Genomic DNA, 21,917 nt, shown 5'->3' with positions numbered 1-21,917 from the left:
GAGGAGTAGAATACTGACAAGGTAACAAACTGACAAATCTTGATATTAAAAATTGGGGAAAAAAAAAAAAAAAAAAAGAAAATAAATGAATGTCGTTTTTCTTACATCTCTATCCACATAGTTCAGATCATTTGTCAGGGCCTATCCAAGCTAAGAAGGCAACAAACATCCCAGCAGAAAGACCGAGATACTCGATAAAATTTCTCCCCACCCGAGAATTGAAATCGGGTCTCCTGCGAGTGATAGCCTAGTTGCTTCACCACAGACACCAGTTCTCTCGCATCCATAAAATAAAGTACTTCAAAATACATCCTACCACGCACATGGCTAACATGCACATAGTGAACAGCTTTTCAAGTCCCGAATTATATTTTGTATATATGTATATTACATTCTTTGCATTTTAAACACATACATAGTGAAATTTCATACACCAAAAAATTTCCATTTTCAATTCATTCTGCTATGCTAGACAATATAATTAAGATACAAATAAATAAAACTCACTGCATTCTCTTCAAAGGTTAAATTTGTTCTAAACCAGATTGTTTTCATTGTTTTCACTCCAATGCCATACAACTACTTAATTCGTGTTCAATTACTGAAAAGAATTCACTGTCAAAAAGTGACTTTACATCAGATTCAGATTCCGATCACACATTAGTGGTTTTCTTTTACAAAGTCAACTTTCGGAGGTCAAATATAGTTGATGAAATTAAACAGCCAAATAACTACAACAACAAAATGCAATTGTAGAAGTTTTTCGCCTCCACAGACACTAGATCATTTAGGAGGTAGAAAGACCGAGGTATTCCATGACAATTCTCCCCACTTGGGATTCGAACATGGACCTCCTGTGAATGACGGAGAAGTGCCTAATCGCTACACCACAGACAGCAGTCACCAAATAACAATCCAAAGAAAGGACGACATTATTGCCATTATTATCATTCTATTTCGGAAATAAATGGGAAGAAAGAAAATACCATACACCCCAGGCAAAGAGAGATGCAGCATCCCCCCCCCCCCCCCCCACCAGATGGAGACACATGACAAAATAACTTCCCCACTCGAGGAAGGCGAAGAGGCTGACCATTACACCACAGACGCTAGTGGCAATGTAGTGTGGTATGAGAAGAATTTCTTTATCTTCTGTTTTTTCCCTATATGTAAAATCTGTGTTAAATTTCACACGAAGTTAAAAAAATTATTTTAAAATTTAATGTTTGTGTATTTTTACGCCCTCCATTAACAGGAGGTGGGCTATTGGCCCTGCCTGTTAGGGCCAACCCAGGCTGCGAGGGATACAACATACCAGCAGAGAGACTGAGATACTTGATAAAAATTCTACCCACTCGGGAATCAAACTCGGGTCTCCCATGTGCGACAGTGAAGCGCCAAACCATACACCACAGAGGCCAGTTCACAGGAAGTCTCCAGTCTAACTTCCAAACCACAGGCAGTATAGAGACCACTGCAGCTCTCTGAGCCAGTGCCTGTCAACCTCAGTATAGCCAACCCCCCTTTGCCACCTTTAAGAGGTTAACGTTTCGGTACCATCCACCTACATGTATTTCAAAAGGGAGCATAAAATAACACCTGTCACTGCCCGGGTGATCCCCACCGCCCACCAAAATTACCAAGTGCCTTCTAGTAGGATATACCATCCAATATTTTTTGGGTTTGATGCCTTTATAAAAAAATATTAGGTTATTTCAGAGACGGGACCTCTGAATTTCACGCCTGTCTCTGATAGGACTGTGCCAAATGGGTTGACAGCCTTGAAAACTCCCCAAAATGACCTAGTTTGGGATTCGAACCCGGGCCACCCGCTCTATAGTCCAGCATGATACCAACTGAGCTAGCAGAGTACCCTACAATGTCCGAGTCGGTAAACACTGTTCTAAGTGAAGAGACATCGCAGGGGCAAACATCACATCAAAATAATTTATCAGTTCACAATCAAATGCTAGAACAATACTGCATACATAGAAATAATAGGGAAAGAAAAAAACCAAATACAAACAGAACAGCAAGAGCTACCACCACCTGCTTCAACCCAACAGAAAGGTTGTGTCGGAGGCGAGCCAGCAGCCTGAAGGGACCTTTCAGATGTGGGACCCACTGAAGTAAAAAAATTCGACCTCCGAATCCCATCCCTGGATCAAGTCCTTTGAAAGACCAGTTGATTCTCTGTTTCTGTTGTAGCCTCTCCATTTCTTGTTGATGCCATGGTTTAAGGCACATAGTAAGAAAAAGATTGCTGCATGGCAGGCAATGGACAGATTCGCTGGGGGACCTTATGGTGTTCGGACCTCCGCCTTCTGAAGCAGGAAGTATTTGTGGAAGACAGATACACCACCATCGTTTCAGATCCACAGACAATTTTATCAGCCAGAAAGAGCCAAAACAGGTCTTCAAGCTGAAGGATCTGGAAATGACAGTCACTATTACATCTCCTTACCAGTCAAAATGATGAGGATCAGAATTATAAGTTGTTCAAAATATTTAGCTAGAAAATTGCCTCATGTCAGTTTCTTTTCTCACAACTTTTTTGATGGGTTAATCACTACCCTCTTCATTAAGGAATATTATAACTACATAATTCAGAGACATCCACATTTTCACAGACACAAATAAATAACCAAACAAATCAGAGTCATCCATGTTTCCACATACAATTGAGCCCGCTTGAACCAAACACGAATAATCTGAAAACAGCAGTAAATTGAAAGAGAATGAAATCCTTGATTTTTTCCCTTTATCCCTTTTTGACCCATACCCGCTTAATTAAACTGGCCTTCCCATCACATTGCCACACCGGCTTTTACAGGCTTTCCTGCTGTAGAGCCATACCGGCTTCTGGCGGCCTGACACATCCGCCTTAAGTTAGGCTTAGAAATAAGAACATTCCACTCTAAATTTAGACGCCGACAACCTAGGTCTTTGTATGTGAAATTTCATTGAAATACATCCATTAGATCAAAAGCAAAAGCAATTTGTTTGCTACACCCCCTGAACCTCTGAAAATAACTGAAATAATTCCGTTCTGGGAAGCCATCATTTAGGTCCTGCTGTGCTGACCTGCTGACCTATTTATGGTGCTTAAAGGGATTCTTGAGGAACATCACTTAAACAAAAATCTGTATAAACTGAACAAAATCCTACGGTCCTGCAGATTTTGGTTTGAGCGGACTCCACTGTATTTCAGAGTCATCCATGTTTTCATGTTCATCTCTTTCAGGATTATTACTGAATACTTGAGCTACATTTCTTTCTGAGGTGCTGCAAGACATAAGCACATCACAGTAACAGACAAAAAAAGTGACCCAACCACACACTGCTCATCTACAGCAAAGGAAACCTTTAAAACAGCAAAGATGCTTCTAAAGGACTCTTTATGTCTTAACCCTATCTGGCTCAACTCGGCTGAAAGTGGCAGAAAAAAAAAATTCAAGAGATAGTCTCTACTGAGGTCAGTTAAATCATGACACCGTTTTCATATCATCTTTCAATCTATTGACTCTTTCTTGAGTCTTCTCTGTTTAAATTTGTTTCTCTGTATAATTTTGTGTCTCTGTATAATTTTGTCAAGGTATAATTATCTTATGGCAGGCTCATGCCCATAGAAAAAGTCTCCAAAGACTGTTCTCTCTTTACAATGATAATACACAGGAGCGGAATTGATCAAGCAAGACTCTCAGATTCACAGCTCACAGGAACATAAAAAAAATTTTGTTTAACCAATCTAAAGTACTATCATTCACGGGATCCTATAAAAATTGTTTCTTCACTCGAAAGGGAAGGAGATATCAGGGGTCAAGCTGGAAAAAAAACAACAACAAAAGAACATCCGTGCCTACTTATAATTTCAAAAACACTGGCAAAAACAGGGGAAAGTGAAGTTAATAATGAGTGCAGGCTGTCTTGCATCACACCCAGGTTAAAAACTGATCAGCAATGATCCATTTATAGACATACACAAGAGGCTGAGACAAATATATATAAAAACGTATCTTTTTCTCTGAGGCAGGTGACTTAGCTTTGAACGGGTCGAAATGTCCATCCATTGACACAGACGTATAAATGAGGTTAAAAAATCTCTGTTCGTTCATGTTTCTAAACTAAATCTATCCGCACTTCAGTTACGAGATAGAGAGGGTGGGGGTAGGGATGGACGTTTGGAAGGAGGGAGGGAGAGGGGATAGTGATGGGTGGAGGGAGGGAGAGACTTTTGAGAGCGAAAGAAAACCCCCCCCCAAAAAACAAAAGGAATACCAGAATGGAAAGAAAAGTAGAACGAGAGGATGATACAGGGAGAATGAGAAAAGGAAATAGACAGAAAGATGAGAAAGAGAGGAAGGGGGGGGGGGCGGAATAAAAGACTAACAGAAATAAAGAGGGGGGGGGGGGGGGGTGAAGCACACTAGTGTGTACAAAGAAGTAGAAGACGAAATAAGGTATTCTTTTTTTTGAAGTCACAGCTTTCTAGCTTTCACATACTAGGAACAAACCTGCAAAGAAGAATCCTGCGAAAGCAAGATCTTTAGGGTTCAGGAACTGTTTGACATGCTCCGGGAAAGTTGAGTACGTCTCGAGTCGGGTGCGATAAAGCACAAAGTTTGGGTTGTTCATTCCGTTCACGCTCAGTTTCACAGGTCGCTGAGGGTTGGAGGAGCTGCCTGATGAGGATGAACCCGAGGTCTGTCTCTTGTTCCTCTCACTGATCAGTCTTTGACGGAGAATTTCGAAATCTGAAGCTTGGCAGACTGCAATATAAGTTATGATGAGGAAACAAGCTACAATGTGACACAAAGGGAAATATAAGACCACATTGTTTGCTGGCAAGTGTTTGTTGTTTGTTTCCTGGCAAGTGATTGTTGTCTCCAGACAAGAGTTTTTTAGAGACCTTTGTTTGATATCTGATAGCAGGCAAACTGCAATATGAATTGAAACAAGACGAGATAAGATGAGATAAAGCGAGACTTGATATAATGGCAAATGAGCTAGTCTTATCCAACTCTTCCATCGTCCAAGTGGTGAAGGTGTTTTAGCCATATATGACTGCAGCAAAAGTATCCTGGGAATTTCAATCACGGAAAGACAGGATGATCTGAATAGTATGGGGGGACTTTCAGTTGGTAGATATGATTTAGATAGTCCTCTACGACAGTCCAGTCGTCTTTGTATGGTTGTTGAAAAAAAAATGTACAACAATAATTTGGGTCTGCTCTCTGTATTTCTCCTACAGCTGTTGTAAGGAGAGCATCGTGTCTACTGTTGACTTCCCTGCTAAAAAAACACCCACACTACTGCTAACTTGTGTACATCTGATCTTGGAGAAAGTGAAGCCCATTCAGTGCAAATATAGCCAGCACTTTTTTCAATATGGATACGAGTGAGATTTTCGTGTAGTTGCTGCAGTTCCCTTTTGTTTAAGGGGTTTTTTGTTTGAGAGAGAGAATGCTCCTTTTGATCCAGAGAGACAATGGCAAAGAGCTTGTAAACCTCAGATGCTAGTCAAGAGCTAAAGTGTGTAAGGCAATTTTCTTATATATCCACAAAGTGCTTCCATTCCTACTGCTGAAAGAATATTTTGGTCTGATTTTTTAACGGTGCTTTTCTGAAGATAACCAAACACTCTTCTTGAGCGTTCATTGGCGTCACTTTTCCTTTTATGCCAATAGGAAAAAAATAGGTAAAAATAAGACTTGTTTATTTGTATCATCTCTACGAAAGCTCTCACCTGATCACCTGCATTTCACAGGATACAATCAAGCTCACCCTTCACGCAGACACAGCAGGCTTTATCTCTTTCCACACTGCTTTACAGCTCACTTCTTCCATCATCCGCTCACTCCTTCCATATTCCATCACTGCCAACTCCTTACACATACAAACATAGCACACACATGTACACATTTGCACATAGCACACACATGTACAAATATGCATATAGCACACACATGTATGCATACACACATAGCACACACAAGTACATATTTGCACATAGCACACACATGTACAAATACGCATATAGCACACACATGTATGCATATGCACATAGCACACACATGTACATATTTGCACATAGCACACCATGTACACACCTGCACATAGCACACATTTGCACACAGCACACAATGTACACACCCGCACATAGCACACACATGTACACATACACATATAGCACACACAGGTATGCATACAAACATTGCACACGTATGTATGCATACAAACATTGCACACACTTGTGCATATACACACATAGCACACACATGTACACACACACATGCACTGCTCCCCCTGCCCGACCTGTATAAAGATAGACAGATACGTAAAAGTACACTTTTCACTTATAAAATAAAATAAAATCAATATAAGTACAATATAAAAAAGAAAGCAATGTGCACAGAGAAAAAGAATCAAATGAATAAAAATGAAATTCTATGAAAGATAGAGGTGAGATGAAAAAAGGTTTAACACATGGCATTGCACAAACTGAGAACACTGTGAGAAATTCAATTGTTTCAATGGATTACTAAAGAGAAGAAGAAGAAGGAGACTGCTCTATTAACACCTACAGGACCAGCCTCACACTTGGCTTTCAGTTTCCCAACACCAGAGCTGCTGCCTGCTTTCTGACTATGCGAGATATGTGTTGCTCTAATGTGAATATCTCAGCCCCTAGCAAAGTTACAGACATGAAACTTCACCAAACTATTAAGAAATGTGCTCCCCTATGCTCAATTACATTTTTATTGAAAAAATATTTTGACTGGAGTAATTTATGTGTAATCAATTATGTAATAGTAACCTTTGTCCACAGTCAGTTCCTAACAGGATAAAAGATTAGATCTAGATCTACTTACAAAGTAAATTGCCCCTCAATCAATGATAACTGGTTCTAGATCTATCTGTTATCACTTTCTCCTCGATTTGAAGACTCTTGATCCAAATAATGCAGTTCATTGCACAAGTCAACACTGTTTGTGTTCATATGAATTTCGTCAAGCACCTCAGGTTTGGTGAAATACTTTTTCTAAACTAATTTGACTGCTTTCTACATTTACTTACCAGAAATCAGAAGCAAAATAACTAAACGTAACCAATCACTGGGTTAACGAAAACATAAATATGTTACGAGAAACATGTACAGGCATTTGTTTAGATCTAGGTCATTTTGCTTGCAAGCATTCTCGTCTGCAGTTCTGGGGAAGCAGTCCGGCCTCACAATTATATTCGTCCGCGGTCCGGTAGGTGTCAACAGCAATGCAAATGATGGAGAGACAGCAAAAACAAAGACAACACACAAGCGACAAGACAGTAGTCGTGAAAGAGAAGACTAAGAAGACCTGTTAGTGTTAAAAACTGTGGAAAAACTGCTTACTTCAGCATGATTAACTCACTTCAGATGGGTCACACAACAGTTGCGTGACCCCCGCCGCGACGCTCGCGACGGGTCTCACAAGCCCTGCGTGGCCAACTTCCGGAATTTTTTTTTCGCTCTACAAATCACGCACGGATCGCGAGACCCGCCTCGTACCCTTGTTTGGCCAAGCCTGAGCTACTTAGACTTCGTTTCGTATCTCAGGGGCCGGTAGTTTTTAAGTTATTGAAGGTGAAGGACAGTGACCCCAACTGGGGTTGAACAGATCGGAACTCGCACTTTGTTTTTTTCTATACAGCTGATAGTAATCCGACAGTCGCGTCGTAGTAACGGTCGAAGAAGTCGCATGAACAAGAATCACATAATTTCGCCGTTTTCTATACTTCTGTGTGTTTTACTAGTTCTAGTGTCTCAGAATATGATGTGTCTTATAGTTAGGATCCTGGATATGTACCCGAACACGGCCCGAGTCGTAGTTCTAGGGCTAGATCTAGCACTAGTACCGGTGTTGTTTTTCGCGCAACGAAATCACAATGTCGTGCCGTACATCTGTCTCATGTAATTCAGTGTATGAGTCTGAATCAATGCACAGACCAACTTTTATATTTTCACCAAACACTCGCACATGTATACAAATCAAACCAGAACACTTTGAACTTTTATTTTTGTTGTTGCAGTGAATTTCATTCTACTTGTCACGTCTCTGGAAATTTTTCGGAAAATCAAATTCATGCCAATTTTTAAAAAATCATACAAATTAAAGTATTAGACTTAGACAACTTTAAATTTTTGTATTAGATTAAGCTTGAATGTTACTTTACTGTGTCAAAAAATGATTATAATAGGGTAATTCTGAGAGTTGTGGTGATTTATTGAAATACCCCCAAAAACGCCAGTCTTCAACTTTTGTGACTGGTGAAAGGGCCCAGTCGCAAGTGAGTTAAAATAACAAAACAAGGATGAAAGACACTCATAGTTTTAATGGTTAGTTCATATGAGAGGTACCTTCAGTGTTTTTCTTTTTTGGACAGAACATTACCTTTTCATATGTGCGAGAATTCAACTCTGTAGAACACATCCGTGTGAGTGTTCGAGAAAACAAGTTTTTCCGATATAAAGAAATTATAGCAGTTCACTCAGAGAAAGGCATATAGTTTGAACTACTCGTGAATTCACATTTTTCGGGTTCAAGTTATCTGAGCATGACTGTGGGTTATTTCCCTACCTCTGCCTTCTCCACAACACACCACACAGGTGTAGGTACAGCTGAGTAAAAAAATTCGTAAGTTTTGACAATGGGGGGAAAACTTCCGGCTTATGTTCCCCGATACAGGAAGAGAAGCCTACTGGGATCCTGTGCATCGTGCGCACGGAGACTATGCTCAGAGGAGGACAACTAGGCAAGAAAATCCTGAGAACGCCGCACTTCGATACCTTTGAGAACAGAAACCCCACATCCGTTCTTGTCGACTCCACTGTGCATCCACACTCCAAGCTCCAGAATGTCCCTGCCTCCAGCATCCACGCCCGTCTTTTGGTAGCGGAGAATCGCAGCCCCACTGCTTCCCTCACATGTGCACGCCGTGTAAGCCAAAATCTTCCACACCATGCCAGAGCTTGACACTGAGCACATAAAACAAATCTTGATCTTCATTTCGGTCTTCATTGACCACATGACACAAGACACAAAGACACCTGTAACAAAACAAAAACACCTTCACAAAGGGGGCCTCTTGTAGTATTCGCCTCCCATTCAGTTGGGTGCGGCGTTCGAAACCCGACAGAGATGGAAAATTTTCTTCTCTAAAGAATTTTCTGTTTTCACCTCCTTTCCTGCTCTCTACCATGTTCTGTAGTCTGCATTTGTCTCCACTTTCTTACCCCTCTGCACCCCCACGCCCCCCTCTTTGCCCCCCCCCAGATTTGGGCTCTTGACTCTTTCTGCAGCCTTTCTACTGCTACTCCTTGGATCCTTCTAACTGCTGTCCTTTAGCCACACCGCTGATCTTATGGTAAGTAAGATCTAATACCATGCCTTCTTTGATAAGAGCAAAAATATCTTGAAGGTCGTATGTGCAAGTTGCGCTTGTTAAAGATCCTTTTGTGGTCCTAAAATCCAATAAAATCAATAAGAGTAGACTTAAACCGTCACCCAAGCGAAATTCAAAATTAATTCCTACTAAGCTGAAAATCCTTTACGTGTCCCACATGCTGATATGAACTTATGAAGTTGCAAGCGCTGTAAAGTACTTACCAAACGAAAAATTTAAAAAAAAATTTGTTTAATTAGCTACATAGCTGCCAACTTTCCAAAAGCAAAAACAGACTCTACCCACATGGTTGGTCAAGATGGTGGACATAGGCCTGGCAAAGAAACCTTCTCCAAACCCTTGAGACACACAATATTTCTACATGCAGTAAATTCAAGATTTTCAAAGCAGACCTGAGAGTAATTGAGTGCTTAATCGGCTGCTTGCACTGTGTGATTCCTGGGAAGCCGAGGATGTTTCTGAGTATTCTAGGGTCTGCTGAGGAAATGATAGATTATAAAACGCATAGAGCTTCTTGATGGGCTGGAATATATGTGCTATAGAAATGCTATTTGTTTATTTCTAACTTAATGTTAAGTACAGATGAAACGTACATGCTCTTTCTGCAGGAATTTGTACGACTCTTGAGCGTCCATCTGGCATTTCTTCTGTTGTGTACAGCCTCTCGTCTGCTATACCATGGGACACAACCATGGGGGCACCGTGAGGGTGGGAGACGGTCAGAACAGTCCTCATCATCGCCTCTTTATCATGTGCCGGCAAATTTGCAGCATAATCCAAAAACTCTTGTCGCCACTGTTGTGAAAAATATGAAAGCAGTCGAATTATTGTTTGTAGAAGACGTGCTTCACCACCAAGACACACATTAAAAATTTCTACCCACTCGGAAATAAAACTCTGATCCCCAGCGTGCAACAGTAGACCACTTAACCACCACACCACAGATGCGGGTCAATAAGTTCAGAGACACTGCTCCAACTTCCCCAAGAACAGGTGTCGCTAGTCTTGTGGCTAACGGACTCATTATCGTGACGTTGCTGGTTTGGGGGTCCGAGGTACAGCTCAGTCCAATATTATGTCCTTGGGAAGGGCACTTTAAACAAATTTTCCTAACTTCATCCGAGTGTGAATGCGTACTCCGCTATAGATGGCCAAAGATCTTGTCTGTATGTTGGATTCTTAGAGCCTGAATGGCAGCTTACACTGTATGCTTTCCAGGAAGTTGAAATTGTTTCAAAATGCTAAAAGGTCTGTTGAGGTAATATTGCAGATTGGAAATGGCATAGAGCTTGCTGTTGAGCACATCTTTGTATGTGTGTAAGAGTGGGCACAAAACGTCTTGCACTGCAATAATGTATTATTATGACCTGACAATGATAACAACAGTAACCAAAACTACAACACAATACCACCGCTACCAACAACAAAAACAGTAACAAAATAAAAATTTAAAAACGCCTGCAAGACAATTAAAAACAAAAACATTAACATCAGTACCACTATCACCACTACCAAAGGCAAAAATAAAATTTGTGGCAAAATTAAAATAGTCTGGAGAGAAAAAAAACGTCAGCATTAGTACCATAATCACAAAAACTTAACTTTCATCAATCATTATCATTAGAAAGTGCCAGATCTGCGACAGACATCAATAATCATGGTTCTCCATTCATTCCTTTGCTCGGATGCTCTCAACAAAGCTATTATATTATCATTATCTTTCCCCTTCACCCATCTGTTTAAGCTCTTGGTATAAGTTGCTCTGGGTCTACCCCTGCTTTGTTTGCCTTCAGTTTTACCAGTGAGTGCCAGATGTTCACCGCCTTTATGTCTATTCAAATGTCCCAGAAACTGCATTCGTCTTTTCCTGATTGTTTTCATATTTATACTTCAGCAACTAAAACAGAAAAGCAATCTAACTCTGTTCACATACATAAACAGCTGCTCAGTATCACTCTCCAACCTCCCACATCAACAACAACAACTTTACTTATATTAAACTTTAACAACAATAAGAACAGAAAATGGAACCTCACCCTGTTCACATTCACACACAGCTGCACATCGCGTGTTCGACACACCAAAATAGAGGTGTCGTCCCCCGGTACTTTGCTGTGCAGCACTTCTTCGCCAGAGATGGAGATGACGTTCTTACGACTTCCATGGAAGAACTGGAACTCCACTTTGGTATCAGAAGCTTCTTTGTTGTTTTGCACCACATGCCTAAGGAGAAAGATAAGATATAATACATTACTGTCTCTGTGGGAAATTTTCTGTGGCTTTAACCCCTGAGCCCTCGCCACTGGTGGCGTGTAAAACTGCTTGTACGCCTTGCCATCTGTACAGCGGTGAGCGAGACCCTATCCCCAAAACCGGCCCATCTGGGACAAAACACGCGTGGGAAAAAGTGTTTACTACACAGGACATTACAGGTTATTTTAAACGTCTTTTGGCATAAAATACTAGTAATGACGAGGACCACCATGAAAGGGTTATGGAATGTGATTCTGTTGATCATAAGAATGTCAGTAATATACCACTCAGGAGCTCAGGCAGAGGGGCATGATAGCATCAGTAGGTCAGGACTCAAAAGGTTAAAGGAAATTACAGAGAAGTAAGTTGCAAAAAAAAAGTATTAGACACTTCTTTATCATTTTGTATCACGTGCCTTAGGAAAAAGAAAATAATAAAATAAGATAAGATATTTTATTGTCCCTGTGGAATATTTTCTGTGGCTTTACAGGAGATTACAGAGAAATAAGTAGGAAAGAAGCAACCAACAAAAACACTGACAGGAGACAGTAGATAGCTACTGTCTTTAGAGCGCACCTATTGTCTTACAGGCATGCACAATGAAGTAAAAAAAAAAAAAGACTAAAATGAGGTTTACGGTAACGTAAGTAAGGTACTTTATAAGTTTCTAGCGTAGATTAGAACAGAAATTCCACTTTGCACAGTTGCATTTCACATTAAGCAGGCGACACTGCTCTTTGGGCCATCCTAGGCAATCACAAGTACAAATGGCCACTTCCTATTTCCCCCCTGCAGTTTTAAAGATTATAATGACACTGTCTAAAACTTCCACCTGTCTAAGCAACCACTTTTGTCCTCAACAATGGGCAGCCATCTTAGACCATTTTTACTGTTTGTAGGATAAGGGTCAAGCGCATGAACCTCTTGACTTTATTTGACATTGAAATCATGCTGCGAACCAGATTATATTTTCAGGGACTTAAGATGATTGGCCTCACTCACTGCACTATCCACCTCAACAAATCACTGCATGTCTGTGCATATCAGCGGCTGGCTGTCCCAATGTATCAGGCCTAAAAAACAACATTTTTCAGGAGAGAGTAAAAAAACTGTTTTATTCTTTAACAATTGCACCTACATTATGGATTACGTTTTTTTTTTTTTTGCTTTAAAAAAAAATATATTCAGAATTTGAATTCCGACAAAATAAAATATTTCTTGAGCACATGCAACCAATTCCACAACTGCAACAGAAAAAAAAGTTAAAATTTTGGGCTTAGCACAAGGGTAGCAGTTCAAGTACTGTACCTCAGTGTTTTGGTGATTATCACTTAAAAAAAAAAAAATCCAGGGTGCTGAGAAGGGGTGCATGCCCTGTGAAAACCTCAGAGTCATGTGACCATTTTGGGACAATACACTTTAAATTGAAATACCACGTATTATTGATGAATATTGCGGTGAAAAATCTGGTTTTTTTGTTCCTCCTCTAAAAAACCCGAGTTACAATGGTTGTGCTGCTACCCCATGATTTGAACAGTTTGCTAAAATATGCCTATTCTTTAACCTCTTCTCTCCAGGGGGGAGGGGGGTTAAATCCACTATGTCGCAGCCCGCTTTTGGTACGAAATCTAAAAGTGACAAAAAGTTCACTAACTTGGTTATTAAATCAAAACAAGTGAACCTATTTTGATAGTTCTTTATCTGATCAACGAACCCCCGATAAAAGAGACCTCTTTTTGGCAATTACCGAAAAGTAATTTCACTTCAAAGTCGTCATAAAGGAATGTGCCAGAGCCACTGTCAACAGCTCATCAGCACAGCTGATCCGACCACAAACTAGAGACGGGCGGGAAGCACTTTTTCTTCCCGAGCGAGCAGACCGGGATGCTGGCCTATTTCTTGCGGGGACCGGTACCGGTCCCGAGAAGTGCTTCTTGTCTTGTGACGTAATTCTCGTCTCTTGCCGTTGGACGAGAAGCTCACTGAGCGAGAAGGCCGGCCGTGGCCGGGATCTAAACTAGGTTAGCCCTGTTGCGCAAGCGCAGGCGGTGAAGGAAGGTAGGGAGACCTTGGCCTAGGCTAGGCCTAAGCCCTGATCAACTCCCCACTCGCCTAGTCCCGCCATCGTCCCCCCTACCTTACAGTTTCAGACACAGGACGGCACGGTGATGGGTGACACTGTCTGCGTGTCATTTCTCACTGTGCCGCTCTTTCCGTTGACACCTCTCACTTTCGTTACCGTTACTCGTTATGTCAAGCCAACGAGCAGTATCACTTCTCGGTACCGGCCAGTAGTTTAGTGGCATTTCTCACGAGAAACGAGTACTCAGCTCTTCTCGTGCCCGCTCCTACCACAAGCCCCCAGCGGTTTCCAGGAGGTAAAGAGTTAAGTTACTAACCTGCGAGTTATTTTAGGTCGAAGGGCTAGAACCCAGATGGCCGCTGGATCAGAAAAGTAAAGTAAAGTAACCTGTGAGTCTGGATGTATATCCTCGATACATCCCCGGGAAGTTTCCGTAAAGCAGAGGGCACATGCTTCTTCAGCCACTTGAAAGAGGAGGCTCCATTCTGGGGCCGCGACTCAGTGTCCCCATTGGAACTCTCCCCCCACAAGAAAACATATCCGGAACCAATGATGAAACCGCCAGTGCTCCTCGCACGTGAAGTCTTGACGACCACGCGCACCACCAGCTTGTAGAAGAGGCGGAGCAGAGTGATCACCTCCAGGCTTTTCACTGCGTCAGGCAGATGTACTAACTGCAGTTTCTGGGCCATGATGTAGCCAAAATGGTCATTTCTGTCGCAGCTGGTGTCTCTCACACACTCCAGGTGTGTCATCTTCTTCGTCTCCAAAGCCTCTGGTCGGATCATATTGTTAGCCCAATCTGGAGAGACAACAAATTTGGAGCAATGAAAGCTTTAATCCATTTCACTCTGTCTTCTTACAGGAGACAGATGTTAAATTCGGAGGTCTTGCATCTCGAATAACTTAAAAGTGTTGATAAGGGCTTAAAAAAATTTTTTTTTTAAAATAGTTGTTTTATGCGCCCACTGAGTTCATTGACACAAGTTAGATCATTTAGGAGACAAGTCTCCAGTCCTGCCTCACAGGGCCAAAACTATGGTAGAGAGGGATAAAATATCCCACAAAAAAGACAGGAGGTACTTGATAAAAACTTTTTTTCCCACTCAGAATTCAACTGGCGTCTCCTGCGTGCAACAGCAAAGTGCCTAACCACTACACCACAGGTGGTGGTACAACAAATATTGAGGGTTTACATCACAACAAGAGGATAGAGGGTTGCTTTAAAATTGTATAGGTTTAATGCCCCTTGCAATACTAATAACCTTAACCTTAAAATTAATCGAAATTAATCAATGCCCATCTCCCATAGAACTGTGGGTCACTTTGTAAAAGGGGAAAGAAAAGAAAGCTCAAATTTTGACATTTGATCAACATTAAACACTATGATGGAAATTGTTGTGACCACCGCTGTCTGTGGTTTCACCTCTGCATACCGGAGTCCCAATTTCGATTTTTGTGTGAGGAGAAATTTTCTGTAATATTTTATTCAGTCTTTCTGCTGGGACTTTGTATCTCTCTCAGCCCGCCACGGCAATGGTGGGCAGGATCTGAGCCTGCCCTCTAAATCATCTAAAATGTGTCGATGGGGGAGGAGGCGTAAAAACCGCCTTAGACTGCTCACCTCACATATAGAGCTGGGAAGAAGTAAGCCAGACAGACAGAAACAACAGAGGGAAAGTAAAGAAGAAGGACCTACCAGTGGCACCCTCCAACCACCTGCATATAATTTTTCTCTGAATGATCAAAAATAACTGTTTTGTTTTAGTAAGAGATTTACGGTACTTGTAACACAATTAGGTCATAAAAGTGTCTAAGATTACAGGTGTTAAAAGAGAGTAACAAACACAAAAAGAGGAAAGATGAGGACGATACATGTTTGACAAGAAAAAAGGAGCAAACTATACTGGAGCACCCAACAACCACCCACTGAAAACTGTTTATGTTCCTGTTTCAAAACTATAACACAAAAGTCCGCCATCTGCAGTCATATACAAGCTGTGCCCCAAGCTGGCTGGATGGACATTGTGAGCTGTTCCGCTGTCCCGTCAAGAGGGGAAGAATTCCAGCAGAATACAAAAAGGCACAATAGGCGGGATAGCAGCACAACTATTGCGACTCGAGTTTTTTTCCAAATTTACAGGAGGAACAAAAACCTGATTTTTCTCTGCTATGTCCATCAACAATGCCTGGATTTTCAAAAGAAAGTGTATTTTTTCACGAACTATTTGTATGACTCTGAGGCTTTCACAGGGCATGTGACCATTCCTAGTGCCCTGAAAAATGTTTTGAAAATTTTATTTTTCCTAAAATCTGAATTACGATACAGCGGAACTTGGACTCAACGAATAGCAAACATGAGGTTTTTGAATAGATAATTACAGGCACTGAGCAAGTAAAGGAAAGTAACAAGTGGAGCCTGAAATGCCTGCGTATTACGAGCTGTGTGAAAAAAGACCGATTTGTTCAAATGCACGCGAGTGTTCTCTCGATTATTTGCCAAAAAGTTGTGTTGCTGTGTAGAGCCTAGCATACAGCAACTTTTGTTTCCATAGACCAGAGCACAATTCATTACGTAGACCTATGTCAAGACTAGCTTATTGTTGTAATAATGATCAGTTGCCGGGGGGGGGGAACCTGTGACGTGTTTGTATCTGCGACGTTCCATGCCCGGATCGCTGGTGCCCCCCGACACACGCACACACAGTCAGACGAGAGCAGGCCGCCCATCTGACCCCAACACACGCTACAGTAGACACATGCGCATGTCAACAACGTGTGTGTTGGTATGAAAGAAGGCCGCTGATTGGTCGCATGCAATCGGCTAAGCGAATAATGGTTCACAATGCAGGTGCAATGGAAGGTTCCCGGGAATAGATACAGTTCGTTGTGGGAGAAAAATGAGCGAAGGCACGTCTACTGGGGCTGTTCACCTTGGAAGCGACCTCTTTGAATTCGAGCTTGCTGATATAATTGTTCGTGGAATGCGGGTTATTTTTATTGATTTTAAAGAAGAAAAATACTTCGCGGAATCCACCTTCTTTCGTTGAATCAAAGTTCTCATTCAAACTGAGCAAGTTGAATCCGAGTTCCACTGTATTTGAGATGCTATCCCGCTTAACAGGGCACAATAGAAGAAAAGAGAAATAATGAAAGACTTTTATCATGCACTGAAAATGTAAAATCTGACAGTGGTCTACAACTTCATGAAATAATAAATATAAAAGCAGAGATCAGAAAAGATGTCGGTCGACCGAAGCTGAGAGGGACACAACATCCCACCAAAAAGACTGAGATACTCTACAAAAATTCTCACCACTCGGGTCTCCTGCATGCGATGGTGAAGCACCTACCTACTACATCACAGAAGCCAGTACTGTTAAAGTTAAAGGTACCTGTTCCTAAACCACTCACCTTGATAGACTTTGTCCTGTATGTCAGGTTCCGAGCCGTAGCCCGAGGATGCCGAGCTGTAGCCCGAGGACGCCGAGCTGCTTTTCGACACACTTCGGCTGCGCTGGAGAAGTTGCCTCTCCGCTGGTCAAATTCAAGGAGGAGAAAATTACCAATCAGCAAAACAACAGAAGCAAGCTAATTTGGCTGTGTGATTAGTTAGTATAGTTTCAGTAAGCGTTATTATACGGCACTTGTGACACAAAAAGGTCATATAAGTGCCGAAGATTAGAGGTGTGACTAGAGAGTAACAAACAAACAAAAAAAACCAGGAGAGATGTGAAGAGAGAGTAACGAACCTACAAAAAAAAGGAGGAGGAGAGATAAAGAGGATAGATATTAGATGAAAAGCAGGAGCAAACCACACCAGAGCAGCTACCAACCACCCACTCTGTAATGCTCACTCTGTATTGCTAAGAAGTGCAAGAGTCGGAGGTAACCAAATTTTCATTTTAAAAGATGAAATGAATCATATTTACGTTCAACTGAACCCTCCAGAAGACAGATAAAATTCCTTTATTTCATTGCAGAACATCCCTCAGAGAAAAGAAAGGATTTTATTTCAACATACAGTCGCAACTGACTTAGTGATCATCTCTCCTTAGTTGTCTCCTGTACTAACGGCCACTGTTTTATGACACCTTGAATTCTTCCTAAACTATTACACTATTACCCTAAAATGGTCCCTGTCCAACTTGGCCACTGGCAGTCGTTTTCGCGAAAATCCCAGATACAATTTTTTTTCATCATATTGACTGAGCCATGTTAAAACAATGTTACATTTATAATATTTAACTTTAAGTCTAAAGTAGGCTGCACACACACGCACGCACACACACACACACACACACACACACACACACACACACACAGACCAAAGGACACCAGCCAGTCAACATGACTTTAGTCTAGACTCAGCCAGAGATTATTTTTTCATCACATACCCACAAATAAGGTCAGGGGATATTGTGCACCATTTTGTCTGGTTAATTCTAATTTATACAGTCGGCAAAAGACGTAGAGTTTTTTTCATTAAGAATTTTCATTCAACAACATATCGGCACGACGTTAGGTATCAAATTCAAGGTAAATTTAATGCTGTATAATGAATCTCACGTCAAATATGTATTCTAAAAAAAAAGAGAAAGTTTTACCCCATCATCCCGTTCACCTGAAGTCAACGGCAAAATATTTGGTGCCAGCCTAAATTTTTGAACCCCTGTCCAGCCATGTGAAACATCGTCCACACACGCAGCAATTCAGCCACAAATGCAGTGATTTTCGACCACTTTGGAGGCTCGCCCCTAGACTTGAGGCGGGCTTCGTACTTATGTGGCTGCCGTAAGGATGTTTTTGTTTTAGTAGTGGTTTTACGGCGCTTGCAACTGCATAAGGTCATATGAGCGCCAGAAGATTAGAGGTGTTAAAAGAGAGTAACAAACATAAAAAAGAAGAAGGGGAGATAAGAATGACAGATGTTCGATAGGAAAGAAGAGGCAAACCACACCAGAGCAACCGTCAGCCACCCACCCCCAAGGATGACAACGCCTAACAAAAAAAGTAATGAAGAGTCAACATACCTTTCTGAAAGGGTCCGTTTTAGGGCTGAACAACACGTAGCAAAAGCAGAAGACTAGTTTTTTAGTAAGCATTTTATGGCACTTGCAACAAAATTAGATCAGACAAGTGCCAAAGATAAGAGGTGTTACAAGAGAGTAACAAGCACATTGAAGAACGAAAACAGATAAGGACAAAAGATGTTTGATTGAAAAGAAGGAGCAAACTATACCAGAGCACTCGCCAACCACCTGCCCATAAGACTTTACCTGTCTGACCAAACTGCGACTCATAGTCATGTCCTTGTCCGGCCACTGCATGAGAAGCTGAAGTCAGTGATGCTGAAACTGAGGCTGAGGCTGAGGGTGATGATGCTGACATTGATAATGATGCTGACGATGATGATGATGATGTTGTTGATGATAATGATGTTGTCTTAGCTGATGAGACCGAAGATGAAGATGGCAATGGCTTAGCAGATGGAATAGCCCCTGTGGTGCCACCACTTGCATGCCCACTACTTTGTGCAGCAGACGGAGCACCGTCTTCCTGTATGTCATCCAACCCAAGACCTTCATCAATGAGAGGATCCTCATTATGGTCCGTTGCATTAGTTGCTGAGGCTGTGGCAGAAATGGCTAGAGGGCCCAACGTGATGGGACGTTTCGGCAAGTCCGGCAGGGTACCACTCTCCTTGCTGGCAAAGCAGCATCCTGCTGGGGTATGGTAGCGAGGGTGGGAGGGTGCAGACGTGAGCTCGCTCATTTCATGCCTGGCACCACATCCATCGCAGGAGACCAGAGAGCTTTCCTTAATGTACCTGAACCCTGCTGCTGACAAGGGAATGAAGAACTTTAAGTCACCACCGAGCTCAGAACGGTCGCTTAACAGTGGGTGGAATGAAGCTACACGGTCGACGGCAAATACTGGGTTCACAAAATACTCCTTTTGTACCACAGGAGTAGTACGGTGTGAATTGTACAAAACCTCATAAAGGAAGTCACCCTTTGAGCATTTGAGGTAATCCTTAGCAGCCAAACTTTGCACATCAAAGCTGTAATCATAACACACAAAACCATCAAAATACTCTGTACTGGATTCATCAACAGAGGGCAGGCATTGAGCGTTGAAATTCAGTGTCTTGCATGCATGTAATATGTTCTTTCGCAAAACTGGCGAATTCATTACCAGAGGCAAGATTCCTTTTATCCAAACAGAAGCGGCAAACAGACAGAGGAATGCTTGTAGGCATGAAGCTACAACTACATAAACATACCCTGCATGTAAGCCGAAAAAGAATTGGTCTGATTCAGGACAAATCAATACCGAGCTGTTGACACCCTTCAACTTGATTTCACAAAACTGTTTCTCTTTCAGCCAGCATCTAGCTTTCCTAGAAGGACTATCTACAAAAGATATCATATTGCCAGCGCATGTTCCTAACTCAATAGATGGAATAGAAGACCCATTACTTGGGAAAATATTTCCCATCAGGAGAGTAGAATTGATTTTGTCAGATTCACTTATTACTCTGTTCACAGGGGAAAACGCTTCGTCAGGCCATCTGGACTTTGTGCAACAAAACCGTTTTTCTCTACTACAGCATATTGCTCTCCCACAAGAAAGATGCAGATGAGAGTCTGGGTCGTTTGTACATCTGTGAAAACCCAACTGGCCGGTCTCAGAGGAGGGAAGCAGACGAGGATATTCTAAAGACAGGTCATCGATCCAGCAAGAAGCGTTGCCCTTGTTTAAGTCCCAAATATATTTGAAACAAGCAGGAAGAGTTTTACTTTGCTGTGTCCATTCACAGGGTTCGACCTCAGGTGGACTCTGCAGTTCACCAATAGCTTTGGCTCCTGGCAAAGAACCAATACCGTGACAACACTGTGGCGCTAGGACATCGTCTTCATGATTCTCTCGGAAGACAGACTTTCTATGATTGAAGAGCACACCTCCACAACAAATCTGCTTTTCAGGTGAATCATAGGTCAAATAACACATCTCCCTGACAAAGAAAGAAAAATAGAAGGGAGATGGTAGGATTCATCTTGATCAAAAACGTACTGGGGTAAAAGTAAAATAATTGGGTTTAACGCTCTAACCAACACTAATAGATTGTTTAAAAGGTGGGACCTTCGAATTTAACATCCATCTCCGATACGACCAAGCCAAATGGGTTGAGAGCCTTGAAAACACCAAAAAACAAACCGATTTCAAGAACCCCCAGTATGGGATTCAAACCAGGGCAATCCGCTCTCAAGTTCAGCAGGATACCAACTGAGCTTATGGAGGGCTCTTACAGAGAAAAAACGATCGTAAACTTACAATGAGACAAACTGACATGCACAGGTTGTTTGTTTGTTTGTTGGTTTGTTTTGTTGTTGTTTTTTTCAGAACACATTTTTCAAAATATCTTTTTTCATCCATTAGTCAATCTCAAATACTTGTACTAAACAAAAAAACCCACAAAATACTTTGTTTGTATTTAGAATCATTTGTAACAACATAAGACATCTCAAATCACTTTTGATTCAAAATTAACCTAGTAGCAAAGGAAGTAACTGGGCACTTGCTATCTCTCAATCAAAAACTAGAAAGGAAACGAGGAAACTATAGATATTGCAAGCTAGGCTAGATTACTCTGTTGTCTAAATACAACTTTGATTTCATCTAGAACATTATATAATTCTGTCTTCACTCTTTAGGAGAAAACTGAAAATTATTCATGACAGTCAAACCTGCTTTAACAGCCACCTGTAGGTTATATAAATGTAAGAAAATTACCTGTACAAATTGTGAATTCCCTCTTCCACTTTAGTGATTTTTAAACATTTTTTTATGGCACTGTGCAAGACTCCCTCTTGTGTATGACGGCCACTTTTCTCTTCCTCAACAATGACCAACATTAGACAATTTCGACTGTATAGGTTGTACTGCTTTGTGACATGAAGAAATGTTTTTAAAAATGTTGTTGCTTTTATGCTTCTATAAACACTACTAGGTTATTTAAGAGGCGAGACCTACAAGTTTAACGTCTATCTCCGAAAGGAACGAGCCACATGGGAAATTCGAGTAAAGTGCATTTCCGAAGGACACAACTTAGGGCTGAGCTGAGGCTCGAACCCCT

At 41.5% G+C, this 21,917-nt stretch overlaps 1 protein-coding gene across 6 annotated transcripts in view; it reads right to left on the bottom strand.

Moving 5' to 3' along the window:
* Positions 1-21,917, bottom strand: part of LOC101845623 — a 51,175-nt gene that overhangs the window by 8,315 nt on the left and 20,943 nt on the right. For 3 of the 6 annotated variants that reach the window (XM_005099996.3, XM_005099997.3, XM_005099995.3), the window contains exons 4-10: positions 19,057-20,795; positions 17,192-17,314; positions 14,165-14,579; positions 11,478-11,664; positions 10,035-10,236; positions 8,825-9,013; positions 4,515-4,769 (exon numbers count right to left, since the gene is read on the bottom strand). In XM_005099996.3, the coding sequence (XP_005100053.1) occupies positions 4,515-4,769; positions 8,825-9,013; positions 10,035-10,236; positions 11,478-11,664; positions 14,165-14,579; positions 17,192-17,314; positions 19,057-20,795 (3,110 nt within the window). Of the gene's footprint in view, positions 1-2,049; positions 2,432-4,514; positions 4,770-8,429; positions 9,014-10,034; positions 10,237-11,477; positions 11,665-14,164; positions 14,580-17,191; positions 17,315-19,056; positions 20,796-21,917 lie in introns of those variants that run through there. The other 3 variants (XR_001184920.2, XM_013083445.2, XR_004858621.1) reach the window with 3 other exon arrangements.

The sequence above is a fragment of the Aplysia californica genome, unplaced genomic scaffold, assembly GCF_000002075.1.
Source record: "Aplysia californica isolate F4 #8 unplaced genomic scaffold, AplCal3.0 scaffold00232, whole genome shotgun sequence".
Classification (NCBI taxonomy): domain Eukaryota; kingdom Metazoa; phylum Mollusca; class Gastropoda; order Aplysiida; family Aplysiidae; genus Aplysia; species Aplysia californica.
This window is presented reverse-complemented; position numbering and strand designations above follow the sequence as displayed.